General features: G+C 48.9%; 1 protein-coding gene across 1 annotated transcript in view; it reads right to left on the bottom strand.

The window, feature by feature from the left end:
• Window positions 1-21192, bottom strand: part of LOC144722679 (lipopolysaccharide-responsive and beige-like anchor protein) — a 281782-nt gene that overhangs the window by 203533 nt on the left and 57057 nt on the right. Inside the window, exon 29 of the mRNA XM_078600981.1 lies at window positions 10844-11132. Within this exon, the coding sequence (XP_078457107.1) occupies window positions 10844-11132 (289 nt within the window). The remainder of the gene's footprint in view (window positions 1-10843; window positions 11133-21192) is intronic.

Raw genomic sequence — 21192 nt, forward strand, 5'->3', positions numbered from 1 at the left:
CGCCACTTCAAGCAAACGCCTTTACATGTTTATAAATAATGCCACATAGTTTTAGAAGAACAAGGCAAATGTGTGTGTTCTTTGCCTCTTGTTTCAAACACATTCGCCCTTACTCAAGGCCCCTTACAGCAGAGCAGACTGCCACCATTCCCCTGCCGTTGTCAATCAGCACGTGGCATTTGTGTGGCAGACACCGCCCCAGTTAGTTCACCATTAAACGAGCTCTCCTCTGTGGCTCGAACGGAGTGTGACCATTACGGCCGCTGCCTGGTCAATGTGCCTCTTCTCCGGCTTCAGGTGATGGCTGGCTTATAAGCGAGGCGAAACTGAAAAGTTGTAATATAGCTGCAAGCTTGACTTTACTTCACATTACGTGAATGAATGTACATTCACAAACGCAACCACAGAAAAAGACAGGCTTACAGAGACACGTAGATACACTTCCCACATGTAACCATTCACACCCCAGCCTCCTGCCACCTTAAGAAAGTCTACCAATCATCAAGATTCTGCATCACTATTCAATTCAAGATACACATTCTTTTTCGTCTAATTTTTTCCCAATCTAATTTTGAAATTGCCATCGCTCTCATTTGTTTTCTGCGTTCTCATATTTGTGACTTGTTTGTAAAGTGGTCTTATCCTTTGGCCTATTGTGTAACATGATCGTATCACTGTCTTGAATTGTAAATAATAAATTATCATACGTACAAACCGATGCATGAATCATGACTGTTAAAAATAACTTTCCTCGATGGGTCGGTGCATTGGTACGTTGTGGAATATACACGCAGGGAGAACACAAATATAAACAGACATATAAACGAATACATGAGCACATGCGCAACATTGTAGCCAGTAAGCCTGTGTTACAGCAGACAGCAGTGTAAGTCCAGGCTAGAGGCACAATTAAGCCAGTCCCATCATCATCATCACCTTTCCTTTGGCAACAAAATGACAACCACTTTGTGGGAAGTCCACTGCTGTGTTCCCTACATGGAAACATGCCCCCAGCAAAGTAATGTGGAATAGCCACCCCCGATTAATGCCTGCCACTCGTGTGGTGACCACGGTGAGACTAGTGCTGTGACTTTCTGAGATATGAAAGAAGTTCAACATACATATACGTACAAGTATAAAAAAAAACCTGGACATGGCATGGAGAAGAAGAATATCTCGCAATGTTGGAGGAGGGGAGCACTATGCGTGAACGCAAAGTCGTGAGCGGTGTATTATAACGCCACTCGCAAAAAAGTGGGCCTTTTAATGACACGCGGAAAGCTTACAGACTTCCGGGAATGCTGGGAAAACCAGCACGGGCAGCCCCACCACCCCCGGGGGACTGTGAGACATCGTTTCGTGACCGACGGGCAGGTGCGGCGAGGCGGCTGGTTTGGTGCGAATACTTTTTCAACCAACGCCGTTTGAGCGGAGGCGCGGTGAGCGGCGGCGTTGTTCCGTTTGAATTACACGAGAAACAGAGGCGCGTAAATCGAATTTATGGAGGACGGCAACGGCCTTTTGAGAACAAAACAGAGTGTTCTCGCGCAGCATTGCTTTTGACACCAAAGTCCTCCTTCGGTGCTGTTAACCATACACACACGCGCACGCACGCACGCACGCACACGCACACCCCGCGCAGGAACAGCCTCAGCTTCTCCGCAAACGTGAGCATGTGAAACCAATGAAATAAACTCTGGACCGGGAGATTTATAGGAAATCTTTCGGATAAGTCCACCAGACACGGCTAAGAGTATGGTTTTCATTATTGATAGTGCAACTGATTTTGTACCACGGGACGTAATTTAGCACGAAGAATGCATGCATGTGCACACAATGGGACACGTTCCATACAAAGTGTAATGATAAACATTACACGTGAATCAATGTTTATGCGTGTGTATATGTGCACTCAGTATGTATTTGCAATAGATATGACTAATCTCTGTCGATCTTTTTTTCTGAGACAATACCGAGAGGGCTTGACTCACAATCGAAAGTCGCGAACTGAAATCCCAGTTCGAGTTCCATTCAGCCCATCATCTCCGCAAGAGTCCATAAACTAGGTACCACTGTACAGGAAGCTGGCAACAGTCATCTTCGAGATAGACAGTGACCCTCTCCATGTGAACGTGGAACCGTTACCAGTAGCTGAAGGCCTAAACGGTGGCAGGAGCCACACGTATTGCTTGTTTGAGCAGATATTTCCTGACTTTCATCCGAAAGACTGACAGGTCTTTCTCCCCTTAGCAACAACAACTTGAAACGAAGTCCCTGGTTCTGCAGCGCAACGGCTCAATCCTCAGGAAGTTGAGCGTCTTTGGTTTGTAACTCCCACACGTATCGGCAAGGGCTTCCTACTAGCTCTCCGTAACGGCATGCTTTTGATGCTGTGCCCAAAATACACAGCCGCGGCGGGCCGCGACCCCTAAGCACCACTGCCACCTCATTAATTTGATTAAATTACGGCAGAAAATAAGCCCATTACCACGGCTGAGGGGGGGGGGGGATGTAAAAATGGGCCCTCGCAGCGCTGCAACTCAGAAATTGATGCCACGTGTCGAGGTTTTGTCTGGACTCCAGGAGGAGGCCTTGAACGGCCCAAGATGTGGACGGACGGACGTCCATGAAAAATGCCAAGACCCGGCTCTCGTCATCCACAAACGCGCGCACGTACAGAGCCGCGACCGGCAGAGAAGTTTTTCAAAGGCAGCCGGCGCGGGAGACATGACAAACGCGATGCATTATCAGTACCCCTGTATCTGGCCCTGCAGACTGTCAGGGGGGTTTTGGCCAACGGGGAAGTAGACAGGGATAAAAAAAAAATGTAGAAAGGAAAGAGTAACGCAGTGTCAGCCGCTGATCCTCCGATCCTCTGTCAAGGCGGCTTAAGGGCCTGCACCGAACGCCGCGCTGGTTTATTGTCCAGCCGCAAACCCAGATGGATTATCAAGGCTTGATATGACAGCCTGCGAGTTACAGCGGCCAGTGGAAAAATGAGAAGAGAGTAAAGAAAAAAAAACACACAGAACAATAACCAGTAAACAAATATAAAAAAAAACTGAAAAGCGTGCACGTTGCCCGGGTTTGAGATTCATCGATCAGCTCATCAGAGTGCGGACGTACGAGCGTGGCAGGTTTTGACAACTAGAGTCTCTGGCCACTCGCAGAGGAAGGCTGCACATGAGTCAAGCTCTGCATGTCAGCCGGGGTCATGGTGCGCACGGTTTGTGCACCACCTCCTGCCGACGTGCAACTGGCCATTGCAAGGAAAGGAGCGTGCAGATCTCCCGGCACAATGGAGTGGCAATGTGCCACCAGTGCGAGCCACCTGGATGTATATTAGCGTCAAATCCATCCGACGGTGCCAATCCAAATGAGGGCATTTGAACGGCTCGTTTATTCTGTTCCGTTTACTTTGGATTTTTTAGCTCATTTAAAATGTCGGTGGGTAATTTTTCAAAGGATTTTTTCGTGGCAGCTAAATTCCACATTTGTTGTTGCTGTCGACGTTTTATATTTTTTCGTGCCAGAAATCCTTTTAGAGCAGCTGAAAGAATGACCACGCGTTTAAAGCGGGTTGGGGAAAACTTGCACGCAGAAATACAGGCAAAGCCCATGCCAAACAATGAGCTTTTGTTACTTGAATTCTAAATTATTATTACTACCAGTTGTTAACTTAAACTGCTAATATAAAAATGCACATTATCAATGCTGATGATATTTGCAGTCTGTCATGGCACCTCAAATGATTGAAATCCCGTGCCGAAAGAAAAAAAACTTCAGCAGCATGCTTCAAAGCAATCGTCTTGCTTTGCCACAACATTTCACGTTTTATCTGTGCTCTCGATAGGGCAGTAGGATTCTAGGCGGGCCATGGTGGTGCCGAGCCAACAACATCCACCACTTAAATTTTAATTCCACCGAAATGTTGTAAAGTTTCCCCTACGCAATGCACCTCAGTTGAGCATCACGGAGCAGAAAAGGATGACCACCTGTGCGGGGTGCGTCGCAGGATACCCTATTATTCACCGAACCATCCTAGGAAATCGGTAACGTCTTCACCGGGACATTAAAAGTCGTGGTTTCAATGCGTTGCGCGCAATAATACACAACTCAAGTCAATGTGTTTCCGTGTCGTTCTCCCGTCTTCCGACATCGTGAGATACCTTTCTTCCTGAAATATACTCCAGTTTTTTTGCACCTCAGGTAAGGTGGCAACCCAAGTTCGGAATCGCCCCAACACGTGCGAAACCCCACAACGTGCGTCTGCCCTAACCGTGCGAAGCAACTCCTCCAAAACCAAATATTTGTAACGATTGCAACAAAAACAAAACGAGAACGTTGAGCTTTGCCACGGGTTCTGCGCCAAGCGAGTTTAAAAACAAACGCACGCACGCACATCACAGCGCTGGCTATTATCCGTTATACGTGGGGCCTCCGTGTAGCCTGCAGGGATGTGGTCGTTTGACGTGGCTCTCGCGACGAGTAAATGGCCGCTGTTTATTTTGCCGGAGACCGCGTACCGAGATGAGGAATCTGTGTAATTGCACTGGCTCGCCTCGGAAATTACTCGCTCCTTCTGTGCAATCCGGCATCCATAATTACACGCGCCCTTTGCCATGTTACTCCGCCGATTTGAGATTTAATACATTTATTACCGTCGTTGTTATGATTGTCATTAGGCCTATGACCAAATCTCCACCGGAATGCACCCAATCTCGTCAAGAGCTCAGAAGCTGCGCGGGGTTGGAGACTGCACCGTGCTTTGATCGGTGGCCGCCATATGCACAACACGCAGGTGCAGTCAGAGTTGTGCGTAGCAGAGGGCAGGACAGGAACATCCAAGGCTCTATACAGCTTGCACGAGCCCGCACGAACCAGCGTGGTGTTAATAAGTCTGGTGAATCAACTCCCATTACCGACAAGCCACGGGGGAGCCCTTCATCCAGCCATGGATTGACAAATGGCTCACATATGCATTGAGCCTGGGGCTTACTCGAAACACACCTGAGCAGACGAAAGATGGTAATTATATCAAAAGTTTGTGCACAAATGAAACAAACGTCTTCGGTCTTCGCAGTGTCCCCCCCGTCGTCGGCAATCGTACGGCACAAGAAACGCAATCGTACGGCACAAGAAACGCAAAGTCCTCTCGGCGTGACGGCAGACTCGTTTAGATCCCAGGGCCTGCAGCACGGCACCGGGGAAAGGTCGATGAACCTCCAGGCCAGCTGGCCACTCCTGTGGTCGGTTGCTTAAAGTGTCTTAAGTGATGCCGCTTTCCATCGGTTAGCCATGTAAGTCGCGGTGAACTTGGTGGGGGGCCAGGGTGGTGGTGGTGGGGGAGGGGGTGGCAGGTGCGGAATTTAACTGGAGTTATTTTCATGCAAATTGCCACTGGCTAATCGTTAAACCTCTCAGGGCTATCAATTAATCGAGCGCCGATGTACAAAATTCACGGAGAAGTGTGATCGGCGGGGGCAAAACGACGACGGCACCACGAGATCGCTTCGCAGTCTCCTTCCTCGGGTCCCCGGTTATAACCGAAGTAATATCTAAAAGGGCTGCGTGCAGTTTTAACCCTCGATTACACCGACCCCGTGGAATGTGTGGCCGAGAAGATCTCAACGTTTCGACGAGGATGAACGTTTTATCGACCGAAAATTATATTCCGTACGTGTCACCGGTCAGTTCTGAACAAGCGAGCAATATTAACATCGAGCCGTCGATCCATTAGAGGGGCCAAACCCCGTTTCCCACGTGTGAAAATGTACAGGAGTTAATTTAGGACGTAGGATAAAAGGTAAAACCATACTGGAATGAAACGACTTACTTATTCATTTGCAATGGGACGATGAAACTGTGAATTGAACGTAAAGCGGCATATTTTTCGTTGGCTTGTAATTGTTGAAGTCTGTGCATAATTCCGCGGTGCAGAAACCAGCAACAGCCACGGCCGGGGTTCAATTTGCACCAATAAATATGCAAATGAGGCACGCCGCCGAAAATACTTTCTTTTAAAAAATATAACGAATATTAAATAAATAATCCGCGTGCGGAAGGTATTAATTGGATTATTAAGGCGGGCCGTTTGTTTCGTTATAACAATAATGGAGGTTTATCGCGAGATTGACGTCGGCTGTGGCCACACCGCCCGCGACAAATCTGCACGAACGCAAGAATAAAAGCCGATTACCACATCGTAAATACGGATAATTATTTGCGCGATTTTGCATGACAATCACCGCCTTGGTAAGCCTTTACGCTACGCGATAAAATTACGAATGCAATAATAATTAGCGGAAAATTATCAGGAACCAAAGAAAGGACCGGGGGGGGGGAGGGGGGTGGGAGGATTTGTCGCGAACTGGAACGCTGCGCAAAGCGTTCCAGCTCGCTACCTCTCCCGGCACGCTCAAGCGGCGAGGGTTAAAAACGGGGCCCCTGTCTCGCTCTCCGCAGATTTTAAAGCGGCGTGACAGGCAATCTCATTCCGCAGGGCTCTGGAGAATAACTCCTTCTGCACAGCACAAAACAACTCATTTAAGCTGGCGGCCGACGGGAACCCATTTGTGGCAACGGCGGCGATGCCGAGACCATGAAATAGTTTTATGCAAAAGCCTGGTAATTTGAGCGTCGCCCGTTGCTCTCCGGTGCGGCAGGCCCAGGCCTCATCTCGACGCTGCCACGTTTTATTAGCGGCAAGCGGCCTTGATGTTGACATCGCCGCCGCTTGCCGTGCCACGTGCGCGTTCGCCCAGCGGAGGCTTCTGGGTGGGGGGGGGGGACATCGGTTGGGTCACGCTGCACCGTCTCAAACCTCCTAAAGCCCACGCCGTCCCGTCACCCACGTTTTACCAATCACGTTCCCAGCAGAGATACACACAAGGCAAGAGGGGGGGGGGGGCAAAAGGGGCAGCGGTTACTCTGCCAAGATTTCAAGACGGCAATTGTATGCCACAGACCATTTTCGAGATTTGTTTTAACCAATGTAAAATTGTAAATAAATCATTGCTATTTATATATTTATATTTTTCATCATCGGCCCCCTCTTACTGCTTGAAGTGTAATAATCCACGTATGATGGTCAAAAAAATGTAATTAATAAGCGACCAATTTTGTTTCCCGAAATGATTTGCGCCCCTCCGTCATGTTTAGCTTGGCGGGTGCCAAGGTTCCTCCCGCCCTATCCACTGCTTCCATCCATCCCACCCCTCTCTGACCGCAGACCCTCCAAGGGTGCAGGCCCCCAGGGTGCGGCGATGAGGGGAAAAAAAAAGACAAATTAGATCTTTGCGAAAACGCCGTCCTGCGAGAAAATCTGCCTTCTCATTGGAAGTGAGCGGCACTATTAATAACCGCGAGACGTACGGAGCGCGTCGCGTGCTCCTTTAGCCGGCAGCAGCAGCAGCCACCGAAACTTGGCGGGCGCATTTCATTTCGCAGCTTACTTATTTATTATTAATCAAGTAATCGTTATTCAAAAGGTGAAAGTGTCACTACAATGTTAATCTCAATACTGCAAGTTTAAAAAACAATCGTTTGCTCAACATCTACGTATTACCAATGTACGTTAAACTTGATATTGACATTTCGATTTAAAGCTTTCGTGACTGCAGGGATTCATCTTCTTGGTTCTTTCGGTAAAGTGAAAGAACCAAGAAGTTGATATTGACAGATTCATTTTTTTGCTGTAATTGTAACGATACGCTTCAATAACAAAGACGATCAAGGCACAGGAAAAAAGGCTGAAAATAGCGCACTATAATTGTACGGATGTATTATTACTTTATTCATTAATGCAGCAGTTGACCATGTGAAAAAAATATTTACAATGAGTGAAAAATGAATTGCAATAATATATTGCTCATCCCAAATTGTAAGTAACCATAGGAGAAATGCAATTGTGTTATATCCAAGCAGGTCATGCTGACTATTCAGAAAAGTAAGTGGGCTTGGGCAGGAGACATCACTCGAAGGGGTGAAGGCTGGCAGTCGATGCTGACAACATCCACAGAGGAGATTTAGCGATGAGATCAGCTCAGGTGCAGAAGCTGGATGCAGGTCTTAATGAAGCAGTGAGCCCAATCATGGTAACATGACGATGTGATGAAAGGAAGTGTGGTTGATTGTGGGTGGTGTCTCTGGCCACTGGTAAGGGCCCCCTGTCCCCAGATGGCCTGTGACTGGGCATTCCACAGGAAGCAGAGCTCCGCAAGCCGCTAAGATTTTAAACCCTCGGCCTCGCCAGGAGCGAACAGAAAAGAACCAGGAAGAAGAGAGCCACATATGCATGCGTACACACACGAGTGCAGACGCAAGCCGCGGCGCTCCGTTCAAAAACAAAATGAAAATCAAACCTGAACTGTGAACGTTGGCTAATGTCACGGCTTGATTTTAACGTTGTTAACACATACACTTGGAGCATTTCCAAGCCGTACAATAATATGACCCGCTGCAGCCGGAGTGACAGGAATGCACCTTTACAGCATTACCGAGCCATGAATCAATATAACGCCGTGGTGTCAAGAGAAGGGGAGGCCTCGGTCACTGGCAACAATGAGCGGCGCGCGCAACCAGCGGAGACGCCGCCGCCGCCGCTGCTGCTCCTGCTGCTGCTGCCCGAAGCCCGACCGCATCCTGCGGCGCCGACGCACACGTGGCTAATGCGCCAAAAGTTGCGTTGAGCCTCCGAGTACATTCCATTAAATTCACACCTGCGGATTTGGTGCTTCTCGCTGTGCCGCGTTGGCACGCTCGGCCGTGTTTCCGCGCCGCGGCGTCAAGCTTTGACTACGCGATGCTCACCGAGCGGCTGCAGCGCTGGAATGGTTGCTCGCTTCTGCTGCTGTTGTTGTTGTTGTTTTAGGGGCTCTTCGGGCCTCTAAATCCGCGCAGGAAGGCATGACGGAGAGGTCCCGTGTAATGCGAACGAGCGAAGCGGATAATTCGCACCGGTACGTAAGAGACGCTTTTCTAGGGAACACTCAACGCTGGGAACGGAGGAGGGAACCTTCCAGCTGCTGGAGTGGTGCCCTCGATGCCACTCAGAAAAAGTAACTCGTAAAATCGGCACAGAGTGGGCAACTTATTCCCAAAAAAAACGATGAAGAATAAAATGAGCCATGCCGTTCAATAACAGCCGAGAGCCATTTGGTCAATCCGATGTTGGTTTGTCTACCCTTGCGATGTCGCTCGTTTGATCATACTTCACCACACTGGTCTATCCAGGTAGATGAAGGGGTGCATCCAGATCCAGTTCAAATATCACTCATCAATCAAGTGCGTTGCGGCCGAAAAACTAACTCAGATCACTGGCTTCTTAGGGCATTATAAAGAACTACTGCACCACCAATTTCGTGCTCCATTCTTGCGACTTAGACTATGGAACTTACAGTGGCAGAGGTTTAAGGGAGGCTGTCAGAAAAATAACAATGATGCATGACGGCAGCCACAGTGAACAGGACGATGACTGCTGAACGATAAAGGCAATGATGACAACGACTGATTGTGATAGCATTAATAATGATTACGATGACCGATAAGGACCTCACGAGTGAAGGCGACAGTCTGGCTTGCAATGTGAATAATGATGGTCAAGAATGATGACAAAGCAGCAGCAGCCAAGGGAGGCAACGCGCCGCCGACAGAACGTCCGGTGGGGAGATGGAGTGATGAAATCCACTGGCGTGCCGGGAGCTAAACGGCTGATCGGAGGACTATGTACGTATATTGTACTTCTTTCGCACTGTACGTAGCCAACCGTGCTAATCGGAGGTGCAGAGGAAGGACAAGGAACTAAACACAAAAAGCAATATTGAAGAAATGAGTGTTCAACCTAGATCTAAAAGGACCCCGAGCGAGCAGGTGACAGCTTTGGGTAGGCCTCTATCCAGCAGCGGATAGACCGTGGCCGACGGCATTTGCGCTCCGTGTCCATTTTGCCCGCGAGCACGGAGGCGTTCAAGTTGCTGGCGACGCGGAGCGAACACATCCGCGTGCAGGCCCTCAAGGTGCCTCAGCTACTTGCTGAAGCACCTGAGCTCCAAATAAACCTCCCACGACCGTCACCCACCACCCCCCCCGCCCCCCGTGCACGCAGTCCCAAAGTGCGCCACTCAGCCAGGCAGTCTGAGCGTGTGTGCGAGTGGGTCTGTGTTTCTCTGTGTGTGTATGTGTGCGCGCACGCATTTGTGTGTGTCGGATGCGAGCACAATGTATCGGCATCTGTGAGTGCGTCTCCGCGTGTCCTTTCCACGCGTGCGTGTGCACGTCTCGTGTTACTTGCGGCCCATCAGAGATGCTCGATCAGAGCACTTGCCTCAGCAGTCTGTTGAGACTATGCAGTGGATCTTTGTCTTGTGTGTCTGTGTGCGCGTGTCTGTGTATGCATGTGGCATTCCATGCGTGCGTGTATGTGCACGTTATTCGTGTGTCTTGGTGTATGCTTGTCTGTGGGGAGCGGTAGTGTAGCTACGCTACGAACCCAATAACATGAGTTCGATACGTGTTCATGACCAACATCGGTGACGATTATTTTAACTGGTCCTGCGCCTCCCCTAGATCGATTCAGCCTCATACCAGTACCTGGTCCGGTGTGTAAACATCGGTCGGGCGTGAAGTCGGCCACCCACACCGTCGTGTACCATGCCCGCTTTCATAGGTGCTCACTAAAAGCACTTGCCCCACAAGTCTGTAAAGGCTATACATGGGATCTTTATCTTTTTGTATGTTTATGTTAACTGTGTGTGTGTGTGTCATGCACGTGCATTTGTGTGTCTCTCCATATGATGACGATGATGATGACGATGATTACGGCGACGATGACGGCAATGATTACCTGCTGCTGCCGGCCTCTGCACCGTGGGCCAACGGGGAAGCCACGGCCGCCGTCACAGGAGCGTCATGGGAGGCGGGCGGGAAGGGTTTCCCGCCGTTGACCGGGCTGGGCATCGGCGTGCTGTCCAGCGGGATCTCCACCATGCTGATGGCCGCCACGGACGCCACCTCGTCTGACCTCTTCACCTCCGTGGACAGCGTGGAGAGCAGCTCGCTCATCGCGTCCGGCCCCGCGCTCGGTGATCCGTCGCCGGAACTCGCGGCCACAGCCGGTTCCGGCGCTGCTCGCTCTGCAGCCACAAGAAACAGAGAGGACAACAGCGAGTTTAGATGTCTATACAACAGCGACAACAACAGTGGGTTTAGATGTCTATACAACAGCGACAACAACAGTGGGTTTAGAGATCTACACAACAGCGGCAACGACAGTGGGTTTAGAGGTCTACACAACAGCGACAACAACAGTGGGTTTAGAGGTCTACACAACAGCGACAACAATAGTGGGTTTAGAGGTCTACACAACAGCGACAACAATAGTGGGTTTAGAGGTCTACACAACAGCGACAACAACAGTGAGTTTAGAGATCTACACAACAGCGACAACAACAGCGAGTTTAGATGTCTACACAACAGCGACAACAACAGTGGGTTTAGAGATCTACACAACAGCGACAACAACAGTGAGTTTAGAGATCTACACAACAGCGACAACAACAGCGAGTTTAGATGTCTACACAACAGCGACAACGACAGCGAGTTTAGAGATCTACACAACAACGGCAACGACAGTGGGTTTAGAGGTCTACACAACAGCGACAACAACAGCGAGTTTAGATGTCTACACAACAGCGACAACAACAGTGGGTTTAGAGGTCTACACAACAGCGACAACAGTGGGTTTAGAGGTCTACACAACAGCGGCAACGACAGTGGGTTTAAAGGTCTACACAACAGCGACAACAACAGTGGGTTTAGAGGTCTACACAACAGCGGCAACGACAGTGGGTTTAAAGGTCTACACAACAGCGACACCGACAGCGGGTTTAGAGGTCTACACAACAGCGACAACGACAGTGGGTTTAGAGGTCTACACAACAGCGACAACAACAGCGGGTTTAGAGGTCTACACAACAGCGACAACGACAGTGGGTTTAGAGGTCTACACAACAGCGACAACAACAGCAGGTTTTGAGGTCTACACAACAGCGACAACAACAGCGGGTTTAGAGGTCTACACAACAGCGACAACAACAGCGGGTTTAGAGGTCTACACAACAGCGACAACAACAGTGGGTTTAGAGGTCTACACAACAGCGACAACAACAGCGGGTTTAGAGGTCTACACAACAGCGACAACGACAGCGGGTTTAGAGGTCTACACAACAGCGACAACGACAGTGGGTTTAGAGGTCTACACAACAGCGACAACAACAGCGGGTTTAGAGGTCTACACAACAGCGACAACAACAGTGGGTTTAGAGGTCTACACAACAGCGACAACAACAGTGGGTTTAGAGGTCTACACAACAGCGGCAACGACAGTGGGTTTAAAGGTCTACACAACAGCGACAACAACAGTGGGTTTAGAGGTCTACACAACAGCGACAACAACAGCGGGTTTAGAGGTCTACACAACAGCGACAACAACAGTGGGTTTAGAGGTCTACACAACAGCGACAACGACAGTGGGTTTAGAGGTCTACACAACAGCGACAACAACAGTGGGTTTAGAGGTCTACACAACAGCGACAACAACAGTGGGTTTAGAGGTCTACACAACAGCGACAACGACAGTGGGTTTAGAGGTCTACACAACAGCGACAACAACAGCGGGTTTAGAGGTCTACACAACAGCGACAACGACAGCGGGTTTAGAGGTCTACACAACAGCGACAACAACAGTGGGTTTAGAGGTCTACACAACAGCGACAACAACAGTGGGTTTAGAGGTCTACACAACAGCGACAACGACAGTGGGTTTAGAGGTCTACACAACAGCGACAACAACAGCGGGTTTAGAGGTCTACACAACAGCGACAACGACAGTGGATTTAGAGGTCTACACAACAGCGACAACGACAGTGGGTTTAGAGGTCTACACAACAGCGACAACAGCGGGTTTAGAGGTCTACACAACAGCGACAACAACAGCGGGTTTAGAGGTCTACACAACAGCGACAACAAGAGTGGGTTTAGAGGTCTGCACAACAGCGACAACAACAGCGGGTTTAGAGGTCTACACAACAGCGACAACGACAGTGGGTTTAGAGGTCTACACAACAGCGACAACAACAGTGGGTTTAGAGGTCTACACAACAGCGGCAACGACAAGAGGTTTATCGATCTACACAACGGCAACAGCAGGGGGTTTAGATGTCTACACAGCGCACCTCCCCTGTTGTCAGTCTGCTGCTGGTTGAGGGCATCACAAAGCCACGTGTGCCAAGGGGGTTATTTGACGATACTTCACCACGTCGATCAGTGCGGGTATCGTAAAGGTGGGGGGGGGGGTATAAACACGGGAGCGTAGTACAGTATAACAATAGATTTTTTTTGTGTTCTGCCTACTCCCGGCCACAACATAGCTCATACGGAAACATGCACAAAATAATCGGATTACCAAATTACATGACCCCGTTCAACCTTTACCATAGTCATAGTCGTGCGGTGGTACTTACTTCGCCAAAGTTAATCTCTGAGAAATAAGTAGAGACATCCTTGCTACAACACCTTTACATACATGTAAATGTGACTTCAGGATACACATCGGGCATAATGCACACACACACATACACTGTTTGCTGTGGTTGGATGGTTGGACATCACGTAATGCCATTACTCTGTTGCTTTAAATGTATGAGCTATATGAAGGTATTTAATTTTACGAATGGTTTATGGGTCCATAATGTCAATTTCGGTAATGCGGCGATGCGTAGAAGATTTTGAAGGGCAGAGTTAAGTGTTTAATAATTCCTGACAACGTACAGCTTGCATTTTGATTAAAATACAATTTTAATACAAGGTTAGAGTCAGCTTATTAAATAACACAATATAATGAACACTGCGACGTTAGGGATATTTTCATTCCCCATTACATCAAATTCTGGTAAGGAATGTATACATATTGTACACATATATACACACACACACACAATTTGTATAGCATTAATAACTTGTTTGGAACTTGGTATTTATGGGCTCTCACCTGGTTACAAAGGAAATTACGATTATAAGCAATATATACAATCTAAATCACTACGTGTTAAATGGGTCATGTTACTTACTCGTATAATTTCATGTTAAACTTTAATTTTAAAAAAAATGTCTCATTAGTATCTTTGTTACTCGCCGAAAATTAACAATCAAGAATTAATGATTATGCTACCACCAAGCAGTCTTCATCAATCATATTCACTGGGCCTGTGATATTTTTCCTCTCTCAGCCAAAGAGTTCCATATTCCGCGGGATCGACTGCTCCGATCTTATTCCTCAATCTGCTTCTATTCTGTGCCTCTTCCCTCGGCACATCCAAAGTCCTCATATCCACCTCCAACTCCAGACTCTTCCACCCCGTTGTTTCCCTCGACTCCTCCTGCCCTGCTACCAGAGGTGTGGACTCGAGTCATGTGACTTGGACTCGAGTCAGACTCGAGTCATGAATTTGATGACTTGCGACTCGACTTGGACTTGCATAACAATGACTTTGTCCCACCTATGAGATGTGGACTCGAGTCATGTGACTTGGACTCGAGTCAGACTCGAGTCATGAATTTGATGACTTGCGACTCGACTTGGACTTGCATAACAATGACTTTGTCCCACCTATGAGATGTGGACTCGAGTCATGTGACTTGGACTCGAGTCAGACTCGAGTCATGAATTTGATGACTTGCGACTCGACTTGGACTTGCATAACAATGACTTTGTCCCACCTATGAGATGTGGACTCGAGTCATGTGACTTGGACTCGAGTCAGACTCGAGTCATGAATTTGATGACTTGCGACTCGACTTGGACTTGCATAACAATGACTTTGTCCCACCTATGAGATGTGGACTCGAGTCATGTGACTTGGACTCGAGTCAGACTCGAGTCATGAATTTGATGACTTGCGACTCGACTTGGACTTGCATAACAATGACTTTGTCCCACCTATGAGATGTGGACTCGAGTCATGTGACTTGGACTCGAGTCAGACTCGAGTCATGAATTTGATGACTTGCGACTCGACTTGGACTTGCATAACAATGACTTTGTCCCACCTATGAGATGTGGACTCGAGTCATGTGACTTGGACTCGAGTCAGACTCGAGTCATGAATTTGATGACTTGCGACTCGACTTGGACTTGCATAACAATGACTTTGTCCCACCTATGAGATGTGGACTCGAGTCATGTGACTTGGACTCGAGTCAGACTCGAGTCATGAATTTGATGACTTGCGACTCGACTTGGACTTGCATAACAATGACTTTGTCCCACCTATGAGATGTGGACTCGAGTCATGTGACTTGGACTCGAGTCAGACTCGAGTCATGAATTTGATGACTTGCGACTCGACTTGGACTTGCATAACAATGACTTTGTCCCACCTATGAGATGTGGACTCGAGTCATGTGACTTGGACTCGAGTCAGACTCGAGTCATGAATTTGATGACTTGCGACTCGACTTGGACTTGCATAACAATGACTTTGTCCCACCTCTGCCTGCTACCAATGGCATATCCCATAACTCTTCTAATTGCTCAGCAATGAAGCCTACTCGGCCTGGAATGACGCAGCAATTCATCGATTACAATCGATTCTTATGCTCTCATTAAATTATTAATTCATCTAATTGCAGATCTTAAAAAAGGTTGTTTTTTAAAATGTACATCCATCACAAGTGCACGCTATGCTAATGTTGCATTCATCAAATGTAGCAAACAAAACGATGCAAACGAGACGGAACAAGAAGACAACAAAGAGGCAGTAAAGATGAGACAGTTCTCAAACCAAAGCACAACCCCAAAATTATATAAAATCAACCACATCTCGACAGGAAGGGTGGCGAGTAGAGGCGGAGACGGCGGGGAATCATTACACACCTCATAGCATTCACCCACAAACATCTAAACCCACCCCGACAATCCGTCACGCAGTCTCCAACCGCACACGCACCCAGCGGACGGGCAGGCAAAGCTCGCCGCGGCGCCCGCACACGCAGGCGGACGCACGGATGCTCGCGTCGCCGAGGGGCTCGGCTCTCGAGGCAGAGACACACACATCATCCTGCTAGGATAACCTTTGCACCGGACTGTTAAGGGAGCAAGAGCGGGGGCACGAGGGCAGGGCAGCGGAGCCGCATGCAGCCAGAGGCCGAGCTGCCTCGACCGCCGCCGCCGCCACCAGCAGCAGCAGCGTGGCTGCTTCTGCTTTGAAGTGGCTTTTTTAAACGTGCAAAGGAACCACAGAAGGATTGGACTTTTAACAGATTTTGCTCAGGAATGATGACCACTCTCAGTTTGATAACGCAATCTTCTCTCGATAATTTCCCCGGGGAGGAAAAAAGAAGGCACCTTTAGTAGCCAGGAGGCACCTTGCGCGGCAGTTAATCTGCTCAGATTTTGTTTTCGAAAAATGTTGTGCTATCCGCATATAGACTCGGCACTAAAATTAAAGCCTGGTGCGGCGTGCTGGCATCGGGCCCCGTGGCGACAAAGACTTACGCAGCGTAATAACGTGAACAGCGTGGGCAGCCACCGCGAGAGAAGGAGTCGCAACACAGGACCACGTAATGCGATTCACCTTTCGTCTCGAGTTATTTTAGCGTCGAATTACATCACCAACGCAAATCGCCGTCCAGCACAGCAATACGCCGCTCCACCATCCATCAACTGTCTGATAAGCCACTATTAAAGATGCATTTAATTTAGAAATCGATAAACTCCTATGAGAAGCCATGGCATCAACTCCCGGGGAAAGCACAACCCTTGCTCTCCTTTTCTCCGTCCTCACCCCATCGTCGCTCTGCACCCCCGCCCCCACTTCCCCCCCCCACCTCTCTGCTCACAAACCTCGCTCGCTCTGCACCATTAAACAAGTTCTTACATTCCACAAAACTACCAGTTTCAAATAAAACACACCTCGGCCGCCTATAAATTGCTGCTGGCTTGGCAGCTCACGCTAAGTGACATATGACATTAATATCAGCCTTCATGACTCCAAAGCAGCAGCACATCCAGACAAACCAGACAGCACCCCCACTTCACCAACCCCCCCCCACCCCCCAAACCTTCCCATCCCCCCCCAGCTCCCACTACCCCCCCCCCCACAACATCACAAGTGCTAGGCGCAGGTCAGGACCTCGCCTGTCCAAAGTACCCGTAACAACTGCTCCCAGCTTTTGCAGTTGGTAATTGATTGCAGATGAGAAAGCGCAAGGCAACACTCCTCAACCCCCTTATCCACTCCGCCATGGACCCCACCGGTGGCATGGCCGGCTCCGAGGGGCTGAGCACTGTGACCACTTCACATCTCAGCGTTGGGCAGGGCATCCGCAGTCGTGTCGCGTTTCATTTGGCCTCTTGCGCTGCGTGTTAATATTCACCGGGAGTGATGCATATGAGATGTGGACGATACGTGTGAGAAGGATGTATTGCAATTGGGTGCTCACCAACTAATTTGTATTGTAATCTCTGGGGAATGCGGTCGCACAGTGACGTTGGACTATGTACCCGGCCATCTGAGTTTGATTCCCGGCCATGGCTAACATCAGTGCTGTGTGAAATATGTGCTGGTCCTTGGCAACCCCCCTTCAACCAACCTGCAATTGACAAGTGTGGTGAAGTATGGTCAAATAACAGCAATGACTAAGATGGTGTGAGGAGGCGTTCATTCAGCGGACGATTGACAAGGAGCTGGAAACTATTAGACGGAGCGTATTTTAAGAACGAAAAAAAACCTTACGAATTTAATCCGTCACACTGCATTATAAACAGAAAAAATATATAGTCGGCTGATGTGTCTGCCAATGGCCCTTCTTCAGGGCAGAGCGAGAGGGCAGGGAGATGTGTGGAATTGTCGATGCGTATGGCAGACTGCACTTTACACTGTGGGACCCTGGAATAATTGTGTTCAGAAGACTCGTCTATTGTGCAAATGAGATCGTAATGACGGGTCCATTAGGATATGACTCGAGATTGTAACATATTTTCAGCTGAAGCACCAACCGTTTTGAGAGACTCGTAAAACAAGATGATTTTAAAACCACTTTTAGCGATGCGCACCCACAAAAGAAAGACGAAATTAATACTATTCATCATTTCAAGAGCCGATGGAAAGGGGGCAAGTCGGCTGATGCACAGCTTCCTGTGTAATAGCATGGCGCCCCGGACTGACTCTCTTTAAACCCCCACCATATATTGTTGCTTAATGCATCGGCGGGGGTGGGCCGGTGGCAGTGGCGATGGCTTCTGGGACGGTCGGACTCTGGTGCTGCCCACTTAGAGGCGTTATTGATGGTCCGGGAGACCTGGTCACTCACGGTGCCACAAGACCCGTCGACCGGGACAAATCGATTTGGGTTTTTGTGTCCGGCGATGATGGCGCGTGACGGAGGGCGGGCAGGTGGCCACGACCCGGGTCCCGAACTTGAACAGCTGCGTGTGCACCGTGGCCCACGTTCTGAATAAGCGTTCAGAATGTACACCGTACATATCACGGCCGCCCCTGGCTCCGAAACGATTTGCCGTGCGTGTGCTCAAATCTCACTCCATTCTCCTACGCTGCCCCCATTGTCTGGAAGTCCCTTCCCCTCGCCATCTGTGCTGAAATCTCCCTGCCTCTCCCCCTCCTCATCTCACTCCAGTCCCCTCCATGCACTCTCCTACCTTTTCCCTTCTAATGTCAATCTACTCCCCTCCACCACGCACTCTCCTACTTCTCCACTCGCTCTATTACCCTCCATGCACTCTCCGCTTTAACAGCAAAAGCCTTCAGCCAAAGCCCCCCAGTCGACCTTTAATCAGTGGGAGGTCACTCACTCTCCTCGGCTGCCCCCGTTTTCTGAAAGTCCCTTCTCCCTGTACCTCTTGAAGTCAATTCTAAGGCCTTCCTTGTTCACCTCTGCCTATGAATGGCTTTCTATCGCAACAGAGTAAATCCATCCACCGTTTTTCTACAGTTTCGTGAGATTCAGGTGCATTGAGAAGCTATACAAGTCCCCACTGTACACATGCATTGTATCTGTTCAGAAAGCATTGCTTATTTGTATATATTTCTTATAATCCCTTAATACTTCACTCACCAAAAAGCTTTAATGCAAGCTCCTTCACATTACGACCATCAATCTCACCCGCTCCGTTTAACTTCATTGCCATGAATGCACAATAATCTTTCGAATAAAAAGTAAGGTTTTTCGAATTAAACCTAGAGCGGTATAACTGCTTTAAAGACACCCGCGCATAAATGGAGAAAAACAATTCAACATGAACAAAAACGAGGGTGGGGGAAAGCCACAATCACAATTCCAAGCATATGAAACGTCCAAGTGAAAGGGAAGGCGGGGCGTGGCGGAGGGGCGGGGCGGAGGGGGGCGGAGGGGGGCGGGGCGAGGCGCGAGGCGCTCCGTCAGCACCGTTCAGCCCATGGGCCACGGCGCCCGGCACGGTTCCAGTGGTGGCATTCGCAGCTTCGCAGCCGCGGTCTCCACTGCCCTCCAGTGGTCACGGAACTATTTGACCTGTACGCGGCCCTGGAGCGATTTCATTCTTAGATGGTAAAAAAAAAAACCCGGCAGTGAAGCAGAATAATGTTTTTAATATTGTCAAGTAACTGCAAAAAAAAATACGATGGTGATTGGTAGCGGTGGTCGTTATTCGCATGCTGCACAATGAACCCTGCGACCAGTTCAACCAGCGGTGCCGAGTGATATCTGAATCGGTCCTGGGTCTCCCCGGCACCAATATGCTTTGACCGGCACGGTGAAGTATGGTCAAACAACCCCCATAACCAACACGAGGTAGGAAGGCCCTCAACCACCCGTGGGTTGACATATATTCTCTAAAATAAATGTTATTGTAGTTAGACTCAATTTGTTTTTGCCCTTTGTCAATCCACTGCTGGATTAAGGTCTCCATACCGCAAGTCGGTTATGAGGGTCGTATGACTGAACTTCACCGTGCCGATCAGCATGCGTTTGTGAACAGAGGCAGGAGGTGGTGGCCCTTAACCGGTTCAAATATGAACCACCACGGAATTAAGCCATCGCGGGGAATCAAACTCGGGCGGCCGGGTTCACGGCGCAATGCTCGAACCACCGCCCCCGCCGCCAAATTAACAATATTACGACAGAGTCGAGCCCTCGCACTGAGAATGGACGTCTCGTTTTTACGAGCGAGACCGGTGGATGTCTGCTTAAGGGAAGACGGATTCCCTCTGGTGCAGACAACGAAAGAGAAAGCACTGAGCAAGTCTCTTAAAAATGAACGACTTCCAAGGCAGACAGACACTGCGGCACCTTCCCCAGTTCTCGAATCAATAAAACTGTTTTCCCCCCCTCCCTCCCCCGCACGTCCAGACAGAAATTTCTCCAATGGCGCCCCTCATTCAGTCATTTCTGAGCTGAAAGCAACAACGCCGATTTTTAGGGGACGCTTTGTACGTGGCATCAATTGGAGGTTGGGGCCTAGACAACCGATCTCGCTTCACTCAGGAATTCCTCCATCGTTGATAACCGTCGATAAGTTTACGGGTCAATAAATGTCGATTTTTGTTTTTTAAGAACGAGAGAGCTCAGCTATGCCCGAAGACCGGAAGCCGAGGTAAAGCTGTAACGGCACAAGGCGGACTGAGGCCTCAGGTAAGGGACAGTCTCTGTGAAGGGAAAAAGAGGCAGTGATATCTTTGTTTGATCTAAGTATAATGATTTGCTACTTTTAATATTTGCCTGAATATGAATGGTGGTGACATTGATAGTCAGAGTGGAATTTTCAGCTTTATTTTAGGTCTTGTTTCCCCCCCCCCCCCCCCTTATTTGCTTTTATCCAAGTACTTTAGTTCCCTTCCAAATGCAAAATACATTTTAGAGACTGTCCATAATGATAAAATCAAGGTCCTTCTAAAAAGGATAGATTCCCGGATAAGCAATGAAATAACAGTTATTATTATTAACTATGGCAGAGCAATGGCACAATGGTTAGTATTGTGCACTGTGAACTCTGAGAACAGAGTTAGATTCCCAGCCATGATCAACATCAGTGCCAATTGTTATCTGAAGCTGTTCCTGGATTTCCCCTCTCACTTTATCAACCCACAATGCCAAGCGTGATGATGCGAGTTCAAACACCCTCCCTGACCGACACAGCTT

Source organism: Lampetra planeri, chromosome 15 (genome assembly GCF_965212315.1).
Source record: "Lampetra planeri chromosome 15, kcLamPlan1.2.h2, whole genome shotgun sequence".
Classification (NCBI taxonomy): domain Eukaryota; kingdom Metazoa; phylum Chordata; class Hyperoartia; order Petromyzontiformes; family Petromyzontidae; genus Lampetra; species Lampetra planeri.